This window comes from Parastagonospora nodorum (assembly GCF_000146915.1).
Source record: "Parastagonospora nodorum SN15 chromosome Unknown scaffold_3, whole genome shotgun sequence".
Taxonomy (NCBI): domain Eukaryota; kingdom Fungi; phylum Ascomycota; class Dothideomycetes; order Pleosporales; family Phaeosphaeriaceae; genus Parastagonospora; species Parastagonospora nodorum.
The window spans coordinates 610,021-628,237 of NW_001884551.1; the positions used below are offsets into that span (position 1 = coordinate 610,021).

General features: G+C 51.2%; 10 protein-coding genes across 10 annotated transcripts; 6 read left to right on the plus strand and 4 right to left on the minus strand.

Moving 5' to 3' along the window:
- Positions 1 to 201: 201 nt before the first annotated feature.
- Positions 202 to 1,380, plus strand: SNOG_02124 (hypothetical protein; the record flags this gene model as incomplete). Its single annotated transcript, XM_001792690.1, has 1 exon — positions 202 to 1,380. One exon carries the CDS (start codon positions 202 to 204, stop codon positions 1,378 to 1,380), a length of 1,179 nt encoding a protein of 392 aa, XP_001792742.1.
- Positions 1,381 to 2,640: 1,260 nt separating this feature from the next.
- SNOG_02125 (hypothetical protein) lies at positions 2,641 to 5,010 on the minus strand (the record flags this gene model as incomplete). Its single annotated transcript, XM_001792691.1, has 3 exons — positions 2,641 to 3,632; positions 4,051 to 4,096; positions 4,207 to 5,010. The coding sequence occupies 3 exons, from the start codon at positions 5,008 to 5,010 to the stop codon at positions 2,641 to 2,643; spliced, it is 1,842 nt and encodes a 613-aa protein (XP_001792743.1).
- A 203-nt stretch (positions 5,011 to 5,213) lies between these two features.
- SNOG_02126 (hypothetical protein) lies at positions 5,214 to 5,466 on the minus strand (the record flags this gene model as incomplete). Its single annotated transcript, XM_001792692.1, has 2 exons — positions 5,214 to 5,312; positions 5,440 to 5,466. 2 exons carry the CDS (start codon positions 5,464 to 5,466, stop codon positions 5,214 to 5,216), a joined length of 126 nt encoding a protein of 41 aa, XP_001792744.1.
- Positions 5,467 to 6,032: 566 nt separating this feature from the next.
- SNOG_02127 (hypothetical protein) lies at positions 6,033 to 8,522 on the plus strand (the record flags this gene model as incomplete). The annotated part of the gene is made up of 3 exons (XM_001792693.1): positions 6,033 to 6,414; positions 6,443 to 7,869; positions 7,920 to 8,522. 3 exons carry the CDS (start codon positions 6,033 to 6,035, stop codon positions 8,520 to 8,522), a joined length of 2,412 nt encoding a protein of 803 aa, XP_001792745.1.
- Positions 8,523 to 8,868: 346 nt separating this feature from the next.
- SNOG_02128 (hypothetical protein) lies at positions 8,869 to 9,731 on the minus strand (the record flags this gene model as incomplete). Its single annotated transcript, XM_001792694.1, has 2 exons — positions 8,869 to 9,547; positions 9,604 to 9,731. 2 exons carry the CDS (start codon positions 9,729 to 9,731, stop codon positions 8,869 to 8,871), a joined length of 807 nt encoding a protein of 268 aa, XP_001792746.1.
- A 1,613-nt stretch (positions 9,732 to 11,344) lies between these two features.
- On the minus strand, positions 11,345 to 12,383 carry SNOG_02129 (hypothetical protein; the record flags this gene model as incomplete). Its single annotated transcript, XM_001792695.1, has 2 exons — positions 11,345 to 12,162; positions 12,215 to 12,383. 2 exons carry the CDS (start codon positions 12,381 to 12,383, stop codon positions 11,345 to 11,347), a joined length of 987 nt encoding a protein of 328 aa, XP_001792747.1.
- A 162-nt stretch (positions 12,384 to 12,545) lies between these two features.
- SNOG_02130 (hypothetical protein) lies at positions 12,546 to 13,229 on the plus strand (the record flags this gene model as incomplete). The annotated part of the gene is made up of 4 exons (XM_001792696.1): positions 12,546 to 12,583; positions 12,678 to 12,722; positions 12,844 to 12,972; positions 13,037 to 13,229. 4 exons carry the CDS (start codon positions 12,546 to 12,548, stop codon positions 13,227 to 13,229), a joined length of 405 nt encoding a protein of 134 aa, XP_001792748.1.
- A 691-nt stretch (positions 13,230 to 13,920) lies between these two features.
- Positions 13,921 to 15,223, plus strand: SNOG_02131 (hypothetical protein). The gene is made up of 2 exons (XM_001792697.1): positions 13,921 to 14,420; positions 14,478 to 15,223. Exons 1-2 carry the CDS (start codon positions 14,260 to 14,262, stop codon positions 14,836 to 14,838), a joined length of 522 nt encoding a protein of 173 aa, XP_001792749.1. The 5' UTR covers positions 13,921 to 14,259; the 3' UTR covers positions 14,839 to 15,223.
- A 448-nt stretch (positions 15,224 to 15,671) lies between these two features.
- On the plus strand, positions 15,672 to 17,043 carry SNOG_02132 (hypothetical protein; the record flags this gene model as incomplete). Its single annotated transcript, XM_001792698.1, has 2 exons — positions 15,672 to 16,783; positions 16,833 to 17,043. The coding sequence occupies 2 exons, from the start codon at positions 15,672 to 15,674 to the stop codon at positions 17,041 to 17,043; spliced, it is 1,323 nt and encodes a 440-aa protein (XP_001792750.1).
- A 589-nt stretch (positions 17,044 to 17,632) lies between these two features.
- SNOG_02133 (hypothetical protein) lies at positions 17,633 to 18,151 on the plus strand (the record flags this gene model as incomplete). Its single annotated transcript, XM_001792699.1, has 2 exons — positions 17,633 to 17,693; positions 17,757 to 18,151. 2 exons carry the CDS (start codon positions 17,633 to 17,635, stop codon positions 18,149 to 18,151), a joined length of 456 nt encoding a protein of 151 aa, XP_001792751.1.
- Between the last annotated feature and the right edge of the window lie 66 nt (positions 18,152 to 18,217).

Sequence of the window (18,217 nt, forward strand, 5' to 3'; positions counted from 1 at the left end):
GACGAAAGACGACTTCTCTTACGCCCCGGAGGTATCAGGTCATATTCCACGAGAACAGCTGCGATGTGAATCCCCAGAATGCGTCTTGTAGAGACATGCCTCCCATGAGGCTTAGTCACACACTACACGCGCTAGCCATACTAAGCGAGTACACCTCTAAAGCTGCATCCTAAAGCAACTATACATTTCGCAATCGCAACCATGACATCAATAAAATCCCTTACGTCCTTCAAACTCGACCTACCGCCCAGCTGTATTGAGTTCTTCCCTCTCAAGCCCAACATCGCAGTCATTGGGACTTACAATCTTGAAAAGTCTGCGGAAGACTCTTCGGAGACGAAGGTCGTTGGGACGGCGACGCAGAGTCGGAATGGCAGTTTGGTGTTGGTGAGGGTTGATGGGGATAATGTCGACATTCTGGAAAACTTTCCCACGCCCTCGGCCATTCTAGATATTCACTTCCTGTCCCATGTGCCCAGCTCAAATTTTGGCGTTGCAACCTCCACTGGTTCATTCGCCATCTACGAACTCGCCGACTATGAGAAACGCACGCCGAAGATCGTGCATATCAAGACCATTCAGTACTTCCCTGAGAATGTGTTGATTACAGCGTTCGCATGGCATCCGGAGAGTTACATGGTCGGCATGACGGTATCGGATGGGCGGGTATGCTTGGGTATCATTGACGAGAGCGAAGAAGAGCAAGGAGAGAGCGTTGGTGGAAATGTCATGGAACTAGCCAAACACGACCTAGAAGCCTGGACACTCTCCTTCGCCCTAGACGGCACAAGCATCCTCTCAGGCGGCGACGACAGCGCACTCAAACTCATAGAACTATCCGAAGACCACGATCACGAAGACAAGCAAGACGATGACCGCTACCAAACAGCGCGATACACCTCCTGGACCGATAAGAAAATCCACCAAGCTGGCGTCACGGCGATACTTCCTCTCCATCTCGACAACGAAGCGGGCTTGATGGTCACGGGAAGTTATGACGACTCTATCCGCCTCGTCAGCTTCTCCGCAACGGGCCAACGACGTATCTTAGCCGACCTCAATCTCGGCGGCGGCGTCTGGCGCATAAAGCTGCTCGACCGTAAACCCACACTACCGGCCCATCACGGTGTGGAGAAGTGGCGCTCTGAGCCGCCGCCCACGGAGGTCTTGTTGCTGGTTAGTTGTATGCATGCCGGCGCGAGGGTTGTCAGACTCAAGAAAGAAGGAGAGCAGTGGGCGTTTGAGGTGCTGGCGAAGATGGAAGAACATCAGAGCATGAATTATGGGAGTGATTGTCAGAGGGGAGCAGATCGGGAGGGGAGGAGGACGTTTGTTAGCACGAGTTTTTATGATCGGTTGTTGTGTTTGTGGAGGTTCTGAGGTTTGGGCAAAAGTCATTATCGGGGCTTTTAGAAAAGACAGATAATTGTTCTCCCTTCAACTTGACTGGATGTCTTGTCTTTGCTATCTTCAGAGCGATATCTTTCAGACTAGACGCATAGTCCGTTGCTTCCAGCCTGCAGCTGCCAATGTTCTGGGGCCGCGCCGGCTATCGATCTTCAACGGATTCTCGTACCAGTTTCTCGACGGAAGAGATGATGCGCGTGCAAGGACCACTTGTTCTTGAATTTCCTCGGGTATGTTTGTCGTCTCCAATTTAACACGACGATTCCATGTCCCTACTCGGCGATAAGTTTCCTTTCCAGTACCCACTACTAGCAAGCCACGAGCATCTACGTAGAGGTCCTCATCACGTAACCATAAAGAACCTCTAGTAGACAAGCATAAAAGAAACATTCCAAGCTTTGCCATATCTTGTAGGGCATGCAATGTTATACTCCTGTCGAATTGAACTTCCAAACGCCAGAATGAATCTGTGGTCTCGTGTTGCGAAACCGTATATGATCGGGCCCAGGTTGTGATATCCAGCCAGGGGTTGTAAGTCCGTGTAGACGTCCACCGAGTTTGCGAAACTAGACAGACTGACTGCGCCTTTATGGCGATCCCATAACATGACATTGACGTCCTGATCTAGGACAGTATTCAAATCTCTCTCATGATTATGGTCGTAATAAGTGTCCAAGAGGCTTCCCAAAGCCTCGCTTGCTTTGATTGATGCCCATGTCCAAGATGGAAACATAGATGTAGGCTCTTTCTGTGAAGACGGAGTGCCGTTCGTCAAAACTACATACTGAAGGCCGCGTAGGAACGTGTACTGTGCTATGCCGGGTGAATACTCTGAACGGATAATAGGTATACCATAGAAGTGTGTAGCAGTCACATGCCCCACGGGATTGCCTCCCACGATTTGCGGACTGTCGAATGCATTGATAATGCCGATGAATGCGTCGATAGAGTCTTCACTGAAAGACAAATGACGTCTGCAATACTCACACAAACGCTGTAACAGGGCAGTATAGTCATTGCCCACTACACCAATCGGAAATGCTCTGTAGTGAGATTGCCTCAAGGTGAAATAAGTTTTCTTAGACTTAAGACTTTCGAGCTCGGATCTCAATGTACACTGGAAGTACATCTGAGTGCTTGTAAAAACTAGTCGTCGACGTGACAATAGCATCTCCTGGTACGTCCTACTACATAGTCAATGGAGGCTCTTCACTAAATATACGAGCAGATTACTTACCAGCCCCTTGAACCCCATTTCGACTTCTCAATCTCTTCCTTTATGGCCGGCGCACCAATATACGCGCAAAATTCTCCTTGCAGTAGAAATCGCGACTGACGAGGAGTGCCACGTACGCCAGGAAGCCCATGGTGAGGGTCTTCTCCCGCTGCTGATATAATGGTCAAATTTGCACCAGAGTAGATCTTATCCATGTTTCGGATGATAGTATGCTTCTGCTGCCGATTGGTCTGATCAATGCAGTATCGATCAACCCACAAAAACGGAATTCCAATCTCTATGGCAACATGCATGGCGTCCTCGATTGTTTTTGGTATTTTGCTTGGAAGCACTAGAGGCGAATTTTTTCCTCCATCCTCGTCTGTGCCCCAAACATAACTCAGACAAACATAACGTTGTCCCTCCAGAGCTGGAATGATTTTTCTCGTTCTGCAATCTATCAGTTGCAAGATACTGCTAATGGCCGCGAGTGGACGGCAATTGTCGAAATGGTTCTCTTCGCAGTTGAGCAAGGCCTGCTTGACCATGTCGTAGTTGGCGATATTCGGTGTCACATATTTGCCAATAGGTATGGGGTACAAGTACAGCGTTTGAGAATCATGCCGCTTCTTTGCCGGCTTAGCAGTAAGTAGGACGATATGGTAGTACTTTTGGTCTTTCTCATCGCCGACCAAGCTTAGGGCATGTAGACGAAATATATCCAATTTTGACATTTCCTGACTTGAAGTGCTAAAAATCTTGCAGAATTGCTGGCAGAGTCGACAGTCTGACTTGAGAGAAGACTTTGTGATCTCGGTGAGCCAACCGACCTTGACCTGGCCGGATTTCTCGAGATGCGTCCCAATCTCCAGTGCTTGGCATCCTTCGCAAAGCCCTTGTTCTTCTGGAGATGCGGGCAATGGAGTTATTTCGTGCAGTATACCGTCGGTCAGAGGTTCCATATCGCCAGGCAACAGCGGAGTCGTCACTGTGCCAGTTCCGTATTCGTCTGCAGCTGTTCTAGCCTCACTCGATCCAGTAAAATAAATTATTGGGTATACCAAAAAGGTGGTACTTAAATAGGATGTCGACCTTTACATGGTGGAGTGATGTGTCTGCCTGCAAGGCGAATCTAGGATGTCTCATCTGCTAAGCCACTGCAGCCCTGTGGTCCCGATCGCGGGGTACAGAAGCATGACAGAGACAGCTGACATCTGAGCTGCATAAAAGATTTGGTGATACTGAATATAATGACTAGGCTTCATCTCTGTAAGATGATGGACCATAAGAATAGCCCTCATGGCAATGGATGGCGTTTGCCTGTCATTGAGCAGTCAGTCATGATGGGATAGAAGTGCGTAAAAATTATGCATTGATTTTTCTAGCAGACATACATACGGAGAATTTGTCTTTGTTTGCCATTAAACGTTCCTTCGCATCGTACTTCGCTTCACCAACTCCCTCTTTGAATGCCTGATCGTGCTGCATAAGTGAAACCAGAACAAGACGAACCAAACAGCCAACATAGATACGGCTACTACCAGAACTACCACAATTGACATTACCGCGACTCCGTAGCTTACATTCTGAAAAGAAACGTTATTCTCCAATCGAGACGTCGCAAGACCCACTTGCATGGCGGAGAGAATGACTGTTATGTAAATGAACGCTGCAACTATCCAGCCAAAGTTCCTTTCAAAGAATTGTGTATAACAGGTCGGATTTGACATGAAACCATAGACGAAGTCGCGAGCTGAGAAAGTGGCGAGGTTGAAGCGATAGAGAGTATTCAGCCTGCTCAGTCTTAGTTCACCATAATGATATCTTTGATCGGCCTGGGCTGTCACAGTGTCCATGTCCCGCAGAATATCATGAACGACGTTTCTCCAGGCTACCCAAGTTATAGAAGGCGGAAATATACGTTCTTCAATTGCAATGGCAAAGTCGATGGGCGAGGCTACGAGCCAGACGTACGAAAGTAGAAGACCGGTGGCGCCCGCAAATTGTTGCTCGCTTGGACACAGAAATTCCTCCCACAGCTCGTAATTAAGCAAGTATCCTGGTATTGGTTTGATGAAGATGTGGTCTTTGCTCCACACAAGATGCTCGTCGACCGATTCGGTAAGATGTATTGTACGTTGCATTAACTTTTGTCTATGCAGTGGTCGGGCTTGTCGAATCGGCCCAGCCAGCCATAAGCGATGGTAAATGGCATTTAGCTTTGGCATGTGAAGATCGCTTTCCAGAAATAGCTGGGGCGCTTGTTGTGGGTCAAGCAACATGCCTTCGTATCGAAAGCATGCTGGATAGATCCACTCTTTTGCTGGAGAAAGCGAAGACTTCGATGAGAAGGGTGGGACTCGGCTGTGAAGTATCGCTGGCGACATGTGTTAAGCTCTAGAACAGTCTTGATGTTGTTCTGCGCTACACCTCTTCGGCCTTGTGTAAAGTAGGTCGTCAGTGTTGGAGACGACTTTAGGTGACTCCAACCTTCAAGCGATTTCTTCGACGTTTTGCTGTGTGTCTAGCAATTTGATCTTTAATTATCCAAGTAGAGAAGGCAACCGGTGAAACATGGTTGTTCCTAGATTTAGAAGATGGGCGATGCAGGTGTGCTTGCGGACCAATCCAGGCAGGAGCCGAGGGCTACACCGCCCTCCTTATGCATGCGCACTATGATCAGCTTACGCTACATAGTCTTGCAGCCACGAAATAGCTCACTTGATTGCTTACATGTTCGAATTAGCGCTCATGAGGCTCGAGAGGCAAGTTGTTCATATCCACACTCTGTGAGGATCTTTGTTTCCCCGCCGTACTGGCCCCCACCCTGCTGCGGCATCCATTACGATCCGCAACCCTCACCAGCCCAAGAACTGAGTCACGGCTTTGCCAATTTCGTCGGTTCTGGAACTGAGGTGCAAGAGAAACGACAATCTCTTAGCGCCGTCAGTACTGTGCTTCAATGGAGCATGAGAGCTTGTTCAAGCCAGATCCTTACGAGATTCTAGGCGTCGCGCGTCATTCTAGAATAGGAGACATTGAGATCCGCTACAGAGAGTTAGTCCGCAGTTATCTTCGGAAGACCGAATCGCCGACGTTGCAGGAGAGAAATGAATTTCATCGGATTTGTGAAGCTTGGGATATACTGCGCATTCGAGACACGATAGCTTCTTTCGAACTTAGACCAAGAAGCGGCATAAAACCGAGCCTTCAACAAACGCAAGAATCGAAAGACCTTGCCATTCGAGCCTTGTCAGGTAGTGCTCCGTTGAGAAGCAGTCATTCTGATGGAAAGCTGCAAGGTAAATCGAATGAAGTGGGTGATGAACGTCTCATGCATCACCATTCAATCTCAACAGAGGAGGAAGGAAAGAAGACTGAAATCAAAAATAACGAAAGGGATGCATTCATGGCGTTTGCAATGGAGCTTTTTGATCAGGAACAAGCGGACAGAAGAAGTCAAGTGGATGTTCCTGGTGCAGAAGTACAAGGAAAACTCGAAGAACATCAGGTGCTGGGCGCAACCATGAATGACCAACATGAGTCAGATCGAATCGAAGAAGAGATTGAAGAGCGCAATCGTGCATATCGCGACATGAAAAAAACGGTCCATACTTCGATGCCAGATTTGCCGGAAGAGGAGAGAGAATCGACTAAGCAGAAGGAGATTTTATACTCCGTGCCTGTTGAGCAGCTCAATATGCAAGTCATGAATCCGCAACAAGCCGACTACTGTGTCGACATTATAGCAGTTCACGGTTTGGGTAAATTTGCGCCTGTTCGCGCTGCATGTAAGACATTACTAACTCTTCCCAGGAGCAATACCGAACATTACTTGGACCGAGAAATCTTCTGGCATAAACTGGCTTTCGTCAGAATCGATGCTACCAAGCACTGCTCCAAGAGCGAGGATTCTGAGGTTCGGATATGACTCCCTATGGATGGGCAAAACTCCAATTAGGACTTCGCTTTCGACAATCGCCTACAAACTCCTACTAGGTCTTAGCATGATTCGCATGGAAGACTTGCAGCGTCCATTGATCTTCGTAGGGCATTGTTTTGGCGGCTTGGTCGTTCAAAGAGCTCTGAATCTGGCAAAAATGCAGCAGGATGCTTATCCTGGCGTGTTTGACTCGACCGTTGGGATAGTTTTCCTCGGAACGCCGCATCGAGGAACTCAATCTTTCACACAAGATAGCGCTCTGTTTGCTGCTATTGCTGCATCTTCTGACTTGTCTCGAAAGCTTGAGACTGGGGTTCTCGAGAGCATAGCGTCGGATAATGGCGCATTACTTGATGTCACCGATGATTTCGTGCGACTGTGCATCGGTGGAGGACCTCTGATCACCTGCTTCTTTGAGCAACGACCATCAAAACTAGGAAAGATTGTTGGAAAAGATGATATAGATGAGTTTATCGTGGACCAGAAGAGCGCAACCCTAGACGGCCATCGCAAGTACGGGCTCGAGTTGGATCATTTCAGCCTCAACAAGTTTGATGGGCCGACTAACCCCAACTATGTTCAGGTACGCGGAGAGATACTGCGCTTCTACCATGAAGCTATGCAACGAGTCGACACATCATCCTGGCCTGGTCCAAACCGTGCTGCGGGTCCAAGATTAACAGTATCCAAAGAAGGCCTATCAAATGACTGCTTGGCATCCGGGCCAAGTTCGCGCACACTGAGTCGTCGACAGAGTAGCTTTGATTTGAGAAATCCTACTCCTCGGCTTCGCAGGCATGGAACATCTCGTGGAAACCTGGACGCAAACGTTGAGGTACAGCCTGAACCATTTCGAACCGAACACGCTATAAGAAGAGAGGCAATGGATGAATTGCGTAAGGAAGAGGAATATAAACAAAGACGCTTGTATGAAGAAGAAGCACGAAAACAGCAGCGACAAGAGAAACAAGCTATGGAGCAGGAATACATAGCAAGACTGAAGAGAAATATGGCAAAGCACGGAGTCAAGAATTCAGATGAGATCCTGGCGACCCGGCGAATGCCTGACGATGAAGACTTAACTCAACAGGAGATAACGGAAAAAGAGGGGTGGTACAAGAATTTGATGAAGGGAGAGCTGCTTGCTGTTGGACTAAACGGTGGTCAAATCGACGAAATCTTGCATAATACAGACGAATCGATGATCATAGACGGCATGGAGATGATCGTCACACGTATGGCAAGAAAATGGATATCCACACGTACTTTGGACAAATACGAGATCCCATGGCAAGATGATGAGGTGAGGTTACATGCCGAGAGACACTGATAATTGGGCTAACATATGGATAGACCGACCCTTCGACCATCATCATCAAGCGATGGGTACCTGATTACGAGCGTGAGTTTCTATGGGATCACTCAAGAGCTGTACGCAGTCAGCGTGACTATAGATCACATCGAGAGCGTCATCGACCGATCAAATCGGACAGGCGTAGAAGACGTGGGTCGGAGCCATCGAATGCACAGGATAATGATTGGGTGGTCCGTATGATGGATAACTTCACGGAAAAGCGCAACAAATACGACCGGACAACAACCCTCGGCCCCAGAACACCTGTGAGCAACAGGGACACAAGCTACACAAGAAATACTAAACGACACTCTACCGAAGGACCCGGTAGTGAAGAAGCGAGACCCAAAGAGATCCGCAAAAAGTCCTCTAGAGCATCGTTTCAATCTGCTGACCTCAGCAAAAGCCGTTCAAACCCAAGGAGCTCTCCACGCCCCACATCTTCCACAGAGCCAAAGTCACTGCGCAGAATTCGAAGCACGCTGAGCTTTGACTCCATCCGACCTGCCCCAGACGTACAGGAAGTGAACCGTCGAAGGAGAAGTTCGCAGGCGCTGAGTCAGTCCTTTACAAGAGTCCACGACCGCAGCCAAGAAAACTAGCGACCGCAAATGATGAATGACTACTCGAGGTAGTGCTCGCAAACTGACTACAGGAGTTCCGAACTCTCTCCAGATTGTCGCGACCCCACTGATACCAAAACCTCATGGGAAGTCAGCGAGCAGAACCGTAGCAATGGCTAACAGCCAATCAATAATAAGACCTTACAGACCCGGGAGCATGTCCAATGAACATACTCATAGCATGATCATAGCATGAGTGTTGGCGGTGTCGGAGTGGACACTCACCAGTGCTAGAGAAAATTCAGATATCACATATTCGACTGATCAAATGTATTAGTGAAGTATGGATACCACTCCAGCATGTGCAAGGATGTAGATTCTCCTTTCAACTACCAAACACATCCCCCCGATTCGGTCTGCCTACATAGCCCCCATACCCAATAACCAATTTCCGCTTCAGCCCTTCCCCGTACCCACCATTATACACCTGCTCGTCACCCTTAACGCCATATTGCACTCTCACACCAGCAACAGAGCCCAAATTCTTCGAATCAGACAGGTCCAGATTACTCCCAACCTGCGCCAGAATCGGCGCATCGAATGCCTTCGCAATCTCCAACGGACTCAGCGACACAGTCCTGCCGAGCTGCCACCAGCCATGGAAGGGAAGCGAAATAGTAACGACACTCAAGATGCTCAAAATCCCCGCGACGAGCATGTATCGAAAGTCCGTGACGTAGATGGAGCGTGTCTTCGATCCCTGGAACGCGATGGTTTGGTCGGCGTCAGTGATGTTATTCGGCTGATCTCTGCCCACACGGACAGCGGTTCGGAAAGCGATTTCGCGCATCTTGTCGAGCATGGCGTCCATGGGGTCGAGGAACTCTTCCTCCCAGCCGGTCAAGGGCCCGCGGACTACTTCGTTGGCGAGAGAGCCGGTCATTCTGATTGAGCTCCGTGCGCCGACGAAGACGAAGGTTGCTTTGGATGTGAAGAGGTAATTTGCCGCGTACTCGAAGCCGCCGATTGCGCTTTGTTTGAAGCTGCCGGGCCCTGGCATGATGCTGCGATGAGGTGTTATTTGGGTGTGCTGCGTTTGGGGGGATATTCGGATACGGACTGGTCTTCGAAGAAGATATCTTCGGAGCGATTTGATGCCAGAGAAATGGTTTGTGAAGATAGGCGCACTTTGTACTCGGCGGTGCTTCCTGTGAGGTTGCATATATGCGATTTGAACTTCATGACCATGACGGAGGACCCATCGCGATATGATCTAGAATCGCGGTAGGTGACGTTGAACCGTATACCCGCGTTATCGTATCCTGTTTGCCCCGTAACCCTTTCTCCGATTGGATACAGAGATGTGGATGCCTCGAAGATAGTCTGATCGAACGCACCGCCGGTAGTGGACTTTTCTAGGGTAAAGTCAGTGGTGTCGCATGACGTCTTGAAGCCAAAGCCCTGTCTTTATATCAGCTCTGATATCTTTCATAATGTATTAGAAGGATTTACCTTGATTGATGCTACACAACTTTCACCGCAATCACTGTGAGCCATGCTGATGTTGGCTCGTGCCGAGTAGTCCTGCATAATCTGCGCGAAGTCGGGCATTAGCCTCCCAACCATGGCGGTACTTGACCGTGTATCGAAAGTGATTGCCGTGTAGCCATCAGGTATCCGTTGCGCTACAGGAAGCTGGAGTGTTCCAGACGTGTTGTAGCCCACATTACTCTGAACAGCGGAGGCTCTCTGATTGATCGGACCTCGAAGCAATGCTAAGACGGAGAAGACACAAGCTGCAATTCATTAGTGAGATTCGTTCTGTTATCCTGTAGACAACGCACCAAGCGCTGTTATTCTTCCTCCTGGTCGCAGGCCGTGTAATAGAGCATGGTAGATGCTATGTCCATTCAGCCAATTCTGGTTGAGTCCAGCAAGCTTGATGAAGTTAACAAAGCCCGCTGATAACTTCGGCCGTACGAACCGTGTGTCCTCGAAGCGCATTCCTCCAGAACGTAATCTCTAGCCCGATCGCCAACGCGTAAGCCGTCAAGGCATTGGCTACGACAGACGCAATGGCTAGATAAACAGATGGTGCAATGCCGTAACCCCAATCGTCTAGTGATTTATGGTGGCTTTGCATCAACACTACCACGCTGGCTATGGTGCCTACAGGGCTCATTAGGAGCGATCAAAAGCCCATGGGGTTCTCACATACTGGCCAGAATACCGAGGATGGACAGAATGGCAAGGACTGGGAACTGTTTCCAGAATCCAGGGGTCCATTTCCCACTGTGATCGCGTTGATGGATACCCGTCGCATCCGTATGTACCGGTGTACTGTGTGAGAAGAAGCTGCCCTTGGTGCTAGTGTACGAAGACGCTAGCGATCGCATCTCGTAGTTCTGTGGATAAGCCCTTGGGTCTTGATATTGCATCTGCTCACCCTGCATAACGGGGTTGTAGGCCATGATGACTACGGGTTGTGTTGAAACACGCAAAAAAGGGAGAAAGGCGCGAACCAGGCATTGAGTTGAGTGTGCGCATCGTAAGTGACACAAATAATTGGCTTGTTCTGAGAGAGGTAATGGTAGACGAAGGCTGGATTTGCGGCTGAGGTAGTAGTGGGGCTACTGATGTCCGAGAGGTTGCGAAAAGCCACTCAAGCCAGGCTAGATCGCACCGAAATGTGCGCTTGCGAGAGACGTGATAAAAAATGAAAACAAGAAAATGAAGGTGTCGAAGTAGAGCAGATGCTGATAATATAGAAGTCTACCCTAAACCACGGGAAGGTGTGATATGATGATTGTTCCCAAACGCCACGCTATGCTATGCTTTGTTTTGCAGGATATCGTCAAGCCTTACTCGTCCTGCTGCCACTGGTATTCAAGCTTTTCGACGTTCGCTTTGCGATTCCGTGCGTTGAACCACTGGCTCTCGAAGCCATTCCCTCGGTCTACACCGTCCCACCTGTGACCAGGCCGAATGCCATAGCGATTCGGTTGAAATGCACCTTGGTACAGTGGCTTTCCTGTTATGCTTCGTCCCGCCTTCTTCTTGCGTAAAAAGCCTGAAGCTGGATCATTCCAATGGCCCCGTTCTTTGAGCTCGTCGTTCAGCTCCGCATCGTCGGCATATCGTGCGATGGTCATGGTCTTCGCATCCTGTAGCTTTTGTTTCCGCTTCTCGGCTTCTGCGTTTTGCACATCACCCCGGGCGGCCTTTTGCTTCTCGCGCTCCTTGCGCTCTTCATCTTCGGCTTTCTTTCTAGCTTCTGCGCGCTTCATTGCGACATTGATTATGCGACCGCTAGCATCACGGTAGATGGTTTCTTGCGCAGCGCCACCCAATTGCTTCGCGGCTTCCGCTGCTTCTCGCTTATCTTCCTCTTCCTTCTTCTTCATATCTGCTTCCATCTCTGCAGCCGTCTGCAGGCCTGCTTTTGCGCCTGACTCCATCCGCAGAACACCATCGTTGTCAACCATTTCTGGAGCTTCGTCCTCGGCTTCCGCAGCTTTCTCACGATCGGCAACTGTTGATGCGATGATCGCATTGGCCGCAGCTTCGTCCGCAGCGACTTGTTGTGCGTGTGAGGGTGCGGCGACGCCGACTGCGGTCCATATTGCAGCACCATTTGATTTCGACTTCTTCTTTGATTTTTTCAAGGAGCCTCCGCCAACTGTAATGTGTATCAGTACTGATTCTTGAAGAGATAGAGACAGCGGCCTTACCAACCATGGGCGCATCCTCGTCATCCTCGTCCGCAGTGTTTTTCCAACCCAAATTGTCATCATCGTCGATCACCAGGCCACCATCCTTGTTCTTGCGCTTGCGCTTTTTCGACTTTTTTTCCGAGTCGGCAGTGAGGTAATTCTTAGCCAGATAATCGGCGAGAGACATGTTTGTAGTGAGGGATGCTGCAAGCGCGAATGTTCTACTTCTAGAAGCTAAAGCGCGGTCGGGTGTTATCTTATCGGCACGTGACTTGGCGTCAGCCCTGCCTTGTACCTCGCGTCGCGCGCATGTCGCATTCAGCGCCCTCAACCTCCCCGCAGTTCAAAGATGGCACCAGGCGAGCGCTCTGAGGAAGTGCATTTATGGTACACGGCAGTATTTGAGGCGTGCCAAGAAATACCTCGCGGCAATTACCTCTTACTTTGCATTTCTAGATGCACCGAACTGACCGCGGAGCAGGCAAGGTCACGAGCTACGGGCACATCGCGAGACTCCTCGGGAAGCGTAAGCGATCTGCTACATCACCAAGACTCACTGCTGACACATCTTGCTACCAACCAGCTGAACGTCCCAGGTACTACAGGGAATGATCACACATCGACGCTGCTAACCCATGACGTCAAAGACAAGTTGGAGTGTGTCTCAAACACCTGCCATCGCCGTCGACCGATAGCAGCAAGAAGAGTGCGACGTTCCACAGCGGTAACGTGCCATGGCAGCGCGTGCTCAACGCAAAGGGCAGCATAAGTCCGAGGTCAGTCGCATTTGTCCACGTCAGTCCTTTGTTGCCTATTGACCATTGTTGACGAGGGACAAAGGGGTCCAGGGGCGGCTGCGCGTCAGGCTGATGCTTTGCGGAGAGAAGGGGTAGAGGTTCGGGAGGATGCTATGGGCCAGTACGCTATTGACCTGGCAAAGTATGGCTGGTTTCCCGACACGCTGCCGAGCGAGTCTGGCCAGGTCGAGAGCAGCGATGAAGAGGACGAGGAGGCAGCCGCGTACCATACTTGAGCAGCTGGCCTGACTTCTCAGGAGTGAACGCCAGGCAGAGGCAGGCTTCTGCACGTTAGGGTTTAATGAGAGCTGATTGACGGAGACGCCCGACAGGTGTCAAAGCCAACCCATGGGCCATTCATATGGCTTGCTTCCATGGTACGGGGTGCAGTCGCGTATAGTTCGCACCAGTAGTCGTGTTCCAGGATAGTCGCCGGACATGGGCAAGTAGATGACGCTCCTGTTCTAGCCGAGCAGGGCGTAGGCTGTTCAGCGGCCGAGTCCGGGTCCTTATCGAAGTTGCGTGCTGGGAAGCGCTCCTCTCATAAGCTGGACGATGCCGTGACCGCAGATGTCTGGAGAGTGGAGGGCGATGTGGGGTCGGAACACGAGGCCGAGCTCCAGCAGCTGAGGGCTTCACTGTTCGCATCATCCATGCACTTGAGCGCGCAAGCCAGGAACCAGTCCGGCGTCCAGCCTACCCACGCCTGCGACTATGGCGCATGATTGCTGATGATATCATAAGAAGCCACGACTGCGTCAAACGGGATGTGATTCGGGCTGAGACGGGCCTCGGCGAGTCGGAACTTGGTCACCAGCTCCCGCTACCTCACGTCTCCCTTATCAGCACCACGACAAAGGTGCGGGGAGGCGCGTACGCCTTTGATCGCATAAAGGGCGGAGCCTCCGCAGTAGTAGACTGCCCTCCCGCTTTCATAAGCAACCCTCCGCGTATCTACCTGATTGCATAGCCACTTACCCTTCCCTATCAGTCCTCACTTGAGTCACTCATCAGAGTCATCTTAGACACCAGTCACGCCTTCCTACCTTCCGAGCACCTTCCGAGCTTATTACCTCCTGCTGTCATAACCAGCTTCCCTGTCACTCGCTCTCTGTCTTCTCTCAACCAAGCTACCTGATCTACCTAGTCCCTACACCAAAGCTTCAACCAGTCCATCAAGTCCTCACAGAGCAACCCATATCCCAACAGCTTACCCATACCTTGACCACCTCCCGTATACTCTCGGCCCAGCTTCAGGCAGCCAACATGTCCGAGCAAACATACACCAGCGACCTCCGCAGCGACGCCAAGGGCTTCAACCGCGACAAGAACAACCGGGTCAAGTGGGCGCATGGCCAGTCCTTTGGCCCAGGCCGACGTGAGGAAGATGCTCGCCCGCGTCCTGCTCGCGTCATTCCTCACATGAAGTAAGTCCTATATACCAACGAACAACGTATGAAATCGAACTATGCTAATGGGTATAGGTCCGCTTTCCCTACTGCGACCACGGGCGGCATGAAGGCTCGCACCGCCCTCAACAAGGACATGGCCTATGCCAGTGGCGAGTCATCTGCCGACGAGGACGTCGAGCATCCTTCTGTGGCACCTTCTCACGATGCTGAGGTCGCCTACTCCTTCGACGCCACTCGTGGCCCGAGCCATGGCAGCCAAATCCTCAACCACGCGTTGGAGAAGGCGATCGAGAAGTACGAGGTCAAGGAGACGGACAAGCTCATCAAGAACGAGTACGAGGTGCTTGACGTGAATGCGGAGATGCTGTCCCCGCACCCGAAGAAGCGCAACGTTGCTCCTGAGGACGAGGACTACTTCTTCGTCGACGCATAACTTCGCCGTTTGGCCCCTCTCTTTCTCGATTACGTATTCCCTCGATCATGAGTGATTTCCGCATACACTTCACCGGCGTTTCATAGGTTCCTTATCGACTTCGATGTCGACTTCCATCACTAGCGCATGTTTTGGATACTTGCATTTTACGGTTCATGGCAGCATCAATAGGTGGGCGTCTAGCGCTTTCTGAGGACTTGAGCAGCCCTATACCCGCTTGGCTTGCTTCTACGAATTTACGGTGTCGCATGGTGGTATGCGACAGGGAGGAGGATTGGTAGTCACTGGCCTGTACTGTTACTCCATGAGCATGGGTTGATTTACTTATCCTGCCCTCCTAATACACATATCAGTGGGTCGCATGAATTCATGCTTCTCCAATCACCATATTACTCTCGAGTGACCAGCTTCTTGTTGATGAACAAGACGTAATTACCGTACCCGAGGATCTCGACAAGGAAATCCCATGTCGGCGCTTTGCAGAGGTGTCCTTGATAGAGGCTTCGAGAGATGGTGATTGCGTCACGCTAGTGAGCCTCACAGGTCTACGTCATAGCCCGTCAGACGCATGTGGAACCCGATGTCTCATGTTTCTAGATCGTCGACCACGCGAATCGAACAAACTAACTCCAAGTCTAAGGCTACTGTCAACTGCCAAATATTCACTAAGCTTTCATCGAACCTGTTGTTGATTGGGGCGGCTCACCTTTACCATTACAATCGCTGTTGTTGCCACGAGCTGCGCCTCGATCAGCTCCCCTTTTCAGCCTTCGCATGGCGCATTCGTCGTAACACCGCGAAATTCGGTAAAACGACTCTGAAAATTCAACGCAATGCCCGGTGCTCGCCCACGATGGATACTGCACGTCCAGGCGCAGTTCTGGCGCGTCCTCATGGGCATCGGCATGATGCTGCATAAGCTCGCGCGACCACTACCACCGCGACCGGCCTTCACCCAAGACATTGACGCAACCATCTCGCCTCTGAAGGGACGATTCCGACTCAACTTCTACGTACCCAAGGACTACAAGAAACAAAAGAAGCTGAAGGGCAATAAGAGATACCCGGTAGTTGTAAATTTCCACGGAGGAGGATTCGTGCTTGGAACAGCAAAGGATGATGCGCGATGGTGTGGAGTGGTGGTCGACCAAGTCGGTGCCGTCGTTGTCAGCGTCGACTACCGTCTGGCTCCCGAACTCCCCTTCCCTACGGCAGTCGAAGACGGCGCAGATGCGATTCTATACCTGGCACAACATGCGGACGAGCTGATGCTGGACCCCGAGCGCTTCGCTGTCTCGGGCTTCTCATCAGGAGGAAACATGAGCTTCACCGTCCCTCTCTGTCTCCAGGGCGAACTCTTCGACCGCACTCCCTCGGGCGCACGCATCATCGACGGTAGAGCCGGCAGCGTCCCCAATGCCTTGATCACACCACCCGCAACCGCTGCGCCCTCGGCCACCCCCAACGGCTCCCGCGTGCCCCTCGTGCGCCAAAAGTCCCGTCTCGATCGCATTGCCATGATGCGCCAGACCGGCGCCTCTTCGCTCTCCCTCGTCTCCTCGTACAAAGAAACCGGCCAGGGCGGCGCCGTGTCCGTCATGACCGAAGGCTCCAACACCATCGTCAAGATTCGGGGCATCGTGTCCTTCTACCCTCCCACAGACTACACGCAAACCCGCGCCCAGCGCCGCGCCACATGTGTCCGCGCGGACCAGAATCTGCCCGCCGTCTTCACCGAACTCTTCGATGACTCGTATCTCCAGCCCCCATCGCTCGATCTCGCGCATCCTTGGTTGAGCCCTGGCGTTGCGCCCGATCGCATGCTCGCAGCCCTGCCCGACGACATTGTGCTCTTCTGCTGCGAGTGGGACATGTTGCTTGCTGAAGGCGAGAAGTTCCGCGATCGCTTGCAGAGGGATTTGGGGAAGCGTGTGCATTATCACTGGTCCGTCCTTTCAACTTGCGAACTTGGCACATCACTGACTCCGATATAGTGTACCCGGTGTCCCACACGGCTGGGACAAGGCGCCAAACCCGCTCCGCGAAAGCCCTGGCGCGCGACAGCAATACATGGTTGCGTGCAAGGAGCTACGGCGCATGTTCGACATCGAAGACGATAACGACGGCGATGACAGTGACGAAGGGACTGAGTTGCCTTGTCGGAAGTATCACAAGAGTGTGGATCTGGGCAGGATGCAGGCTTAGTGCGTCTGCAGTGTAGAAGAAGTTTAAGGCATTGGATCGGCGCATCCTTTTTGGGTTGTTGTTGACTTTAGCGATTTTGGTTTAGAAAGTACATATTCATATTCATGGTCATGCCCTCGTGTTTTTGGAAATACTGCCATTGTGAAGGTCACTGATGTGTACAACTCTCTTCACTTCATTTTCATGACCAGATTTGCCATACTACCTCAATCACAATCAACTTTGATTGATCGGTCTTTCGATTGAAGGAGAACATCGGGCTTGCCGTACAGCGTAGTCGCGCTTTCGATCACGCATATTACTATCGCATATGCTCGCTTCTAGTCGAAATCTTCGCAGACTGTTCGCGGACTATCTACATCCTGAATAGAGACTTTGTCCAAAGGCGCTATAATTGCGTCACTACAGCAGGTAGATGTGGTTGAGGATGTGTTCTCCCAGACGCGTCCCGCAGCTTCCGAGGCCCCGCCGTCGCGTCAGCAACATACACAGTAAGCAACGCGCATTGCATCTCCCACGACAAAGTACAGATTCCCGCGCAGTAGACATTCACTCGGAACCGAGCAACGCCTTCAATTATCTGCACACCATGGCCCTAGGCACAAACCTCCCCTTCTGGCCCGCCATTGTCTTCGTATACTTCGAGTCCAGTAAGCCATCTCTCCCTCCAACACACACTCACCCTCCCTCGGAAATACTTACACCCTTCCCAGCTTCTATCCTAATCGGCGTCTACCTCGCATCATCTACCCCCGCAGACTTCATCTCGCGCCAACTCCCCGTGCCCCCGACTCACCCGCTCCCTCCCCACGCCCTCATCGTCTCCGCCTCCATCGCAAACATGTTTCTTGTCCAGTGCATGCTATCCCTCCTCTTTACCGTCGTCACGCGCGAGTCCAAGTTGACAAAGTACTATCTCGCGGCCGCGTCGGTGGGGGATTTGGGCCACATGTGGGCGAATTATCGGTACATGGGAAGCGAGGTGTTTTGGAACTGGAGGGGGTATAACGACATGATGTTTGGGAATGTGGTGATTAGTGCGGTGTTCTTGGTGATGAGGGTAGGGACGTTGAGGGGGTGGTTTGGGACGATTGGCAGGGGGTTGTAATAAGTCTAAGTGGGTTTTTATTTTATGTGCTGTGAGATGAGATGCTAAAGGAAACCGTGGTGCGCC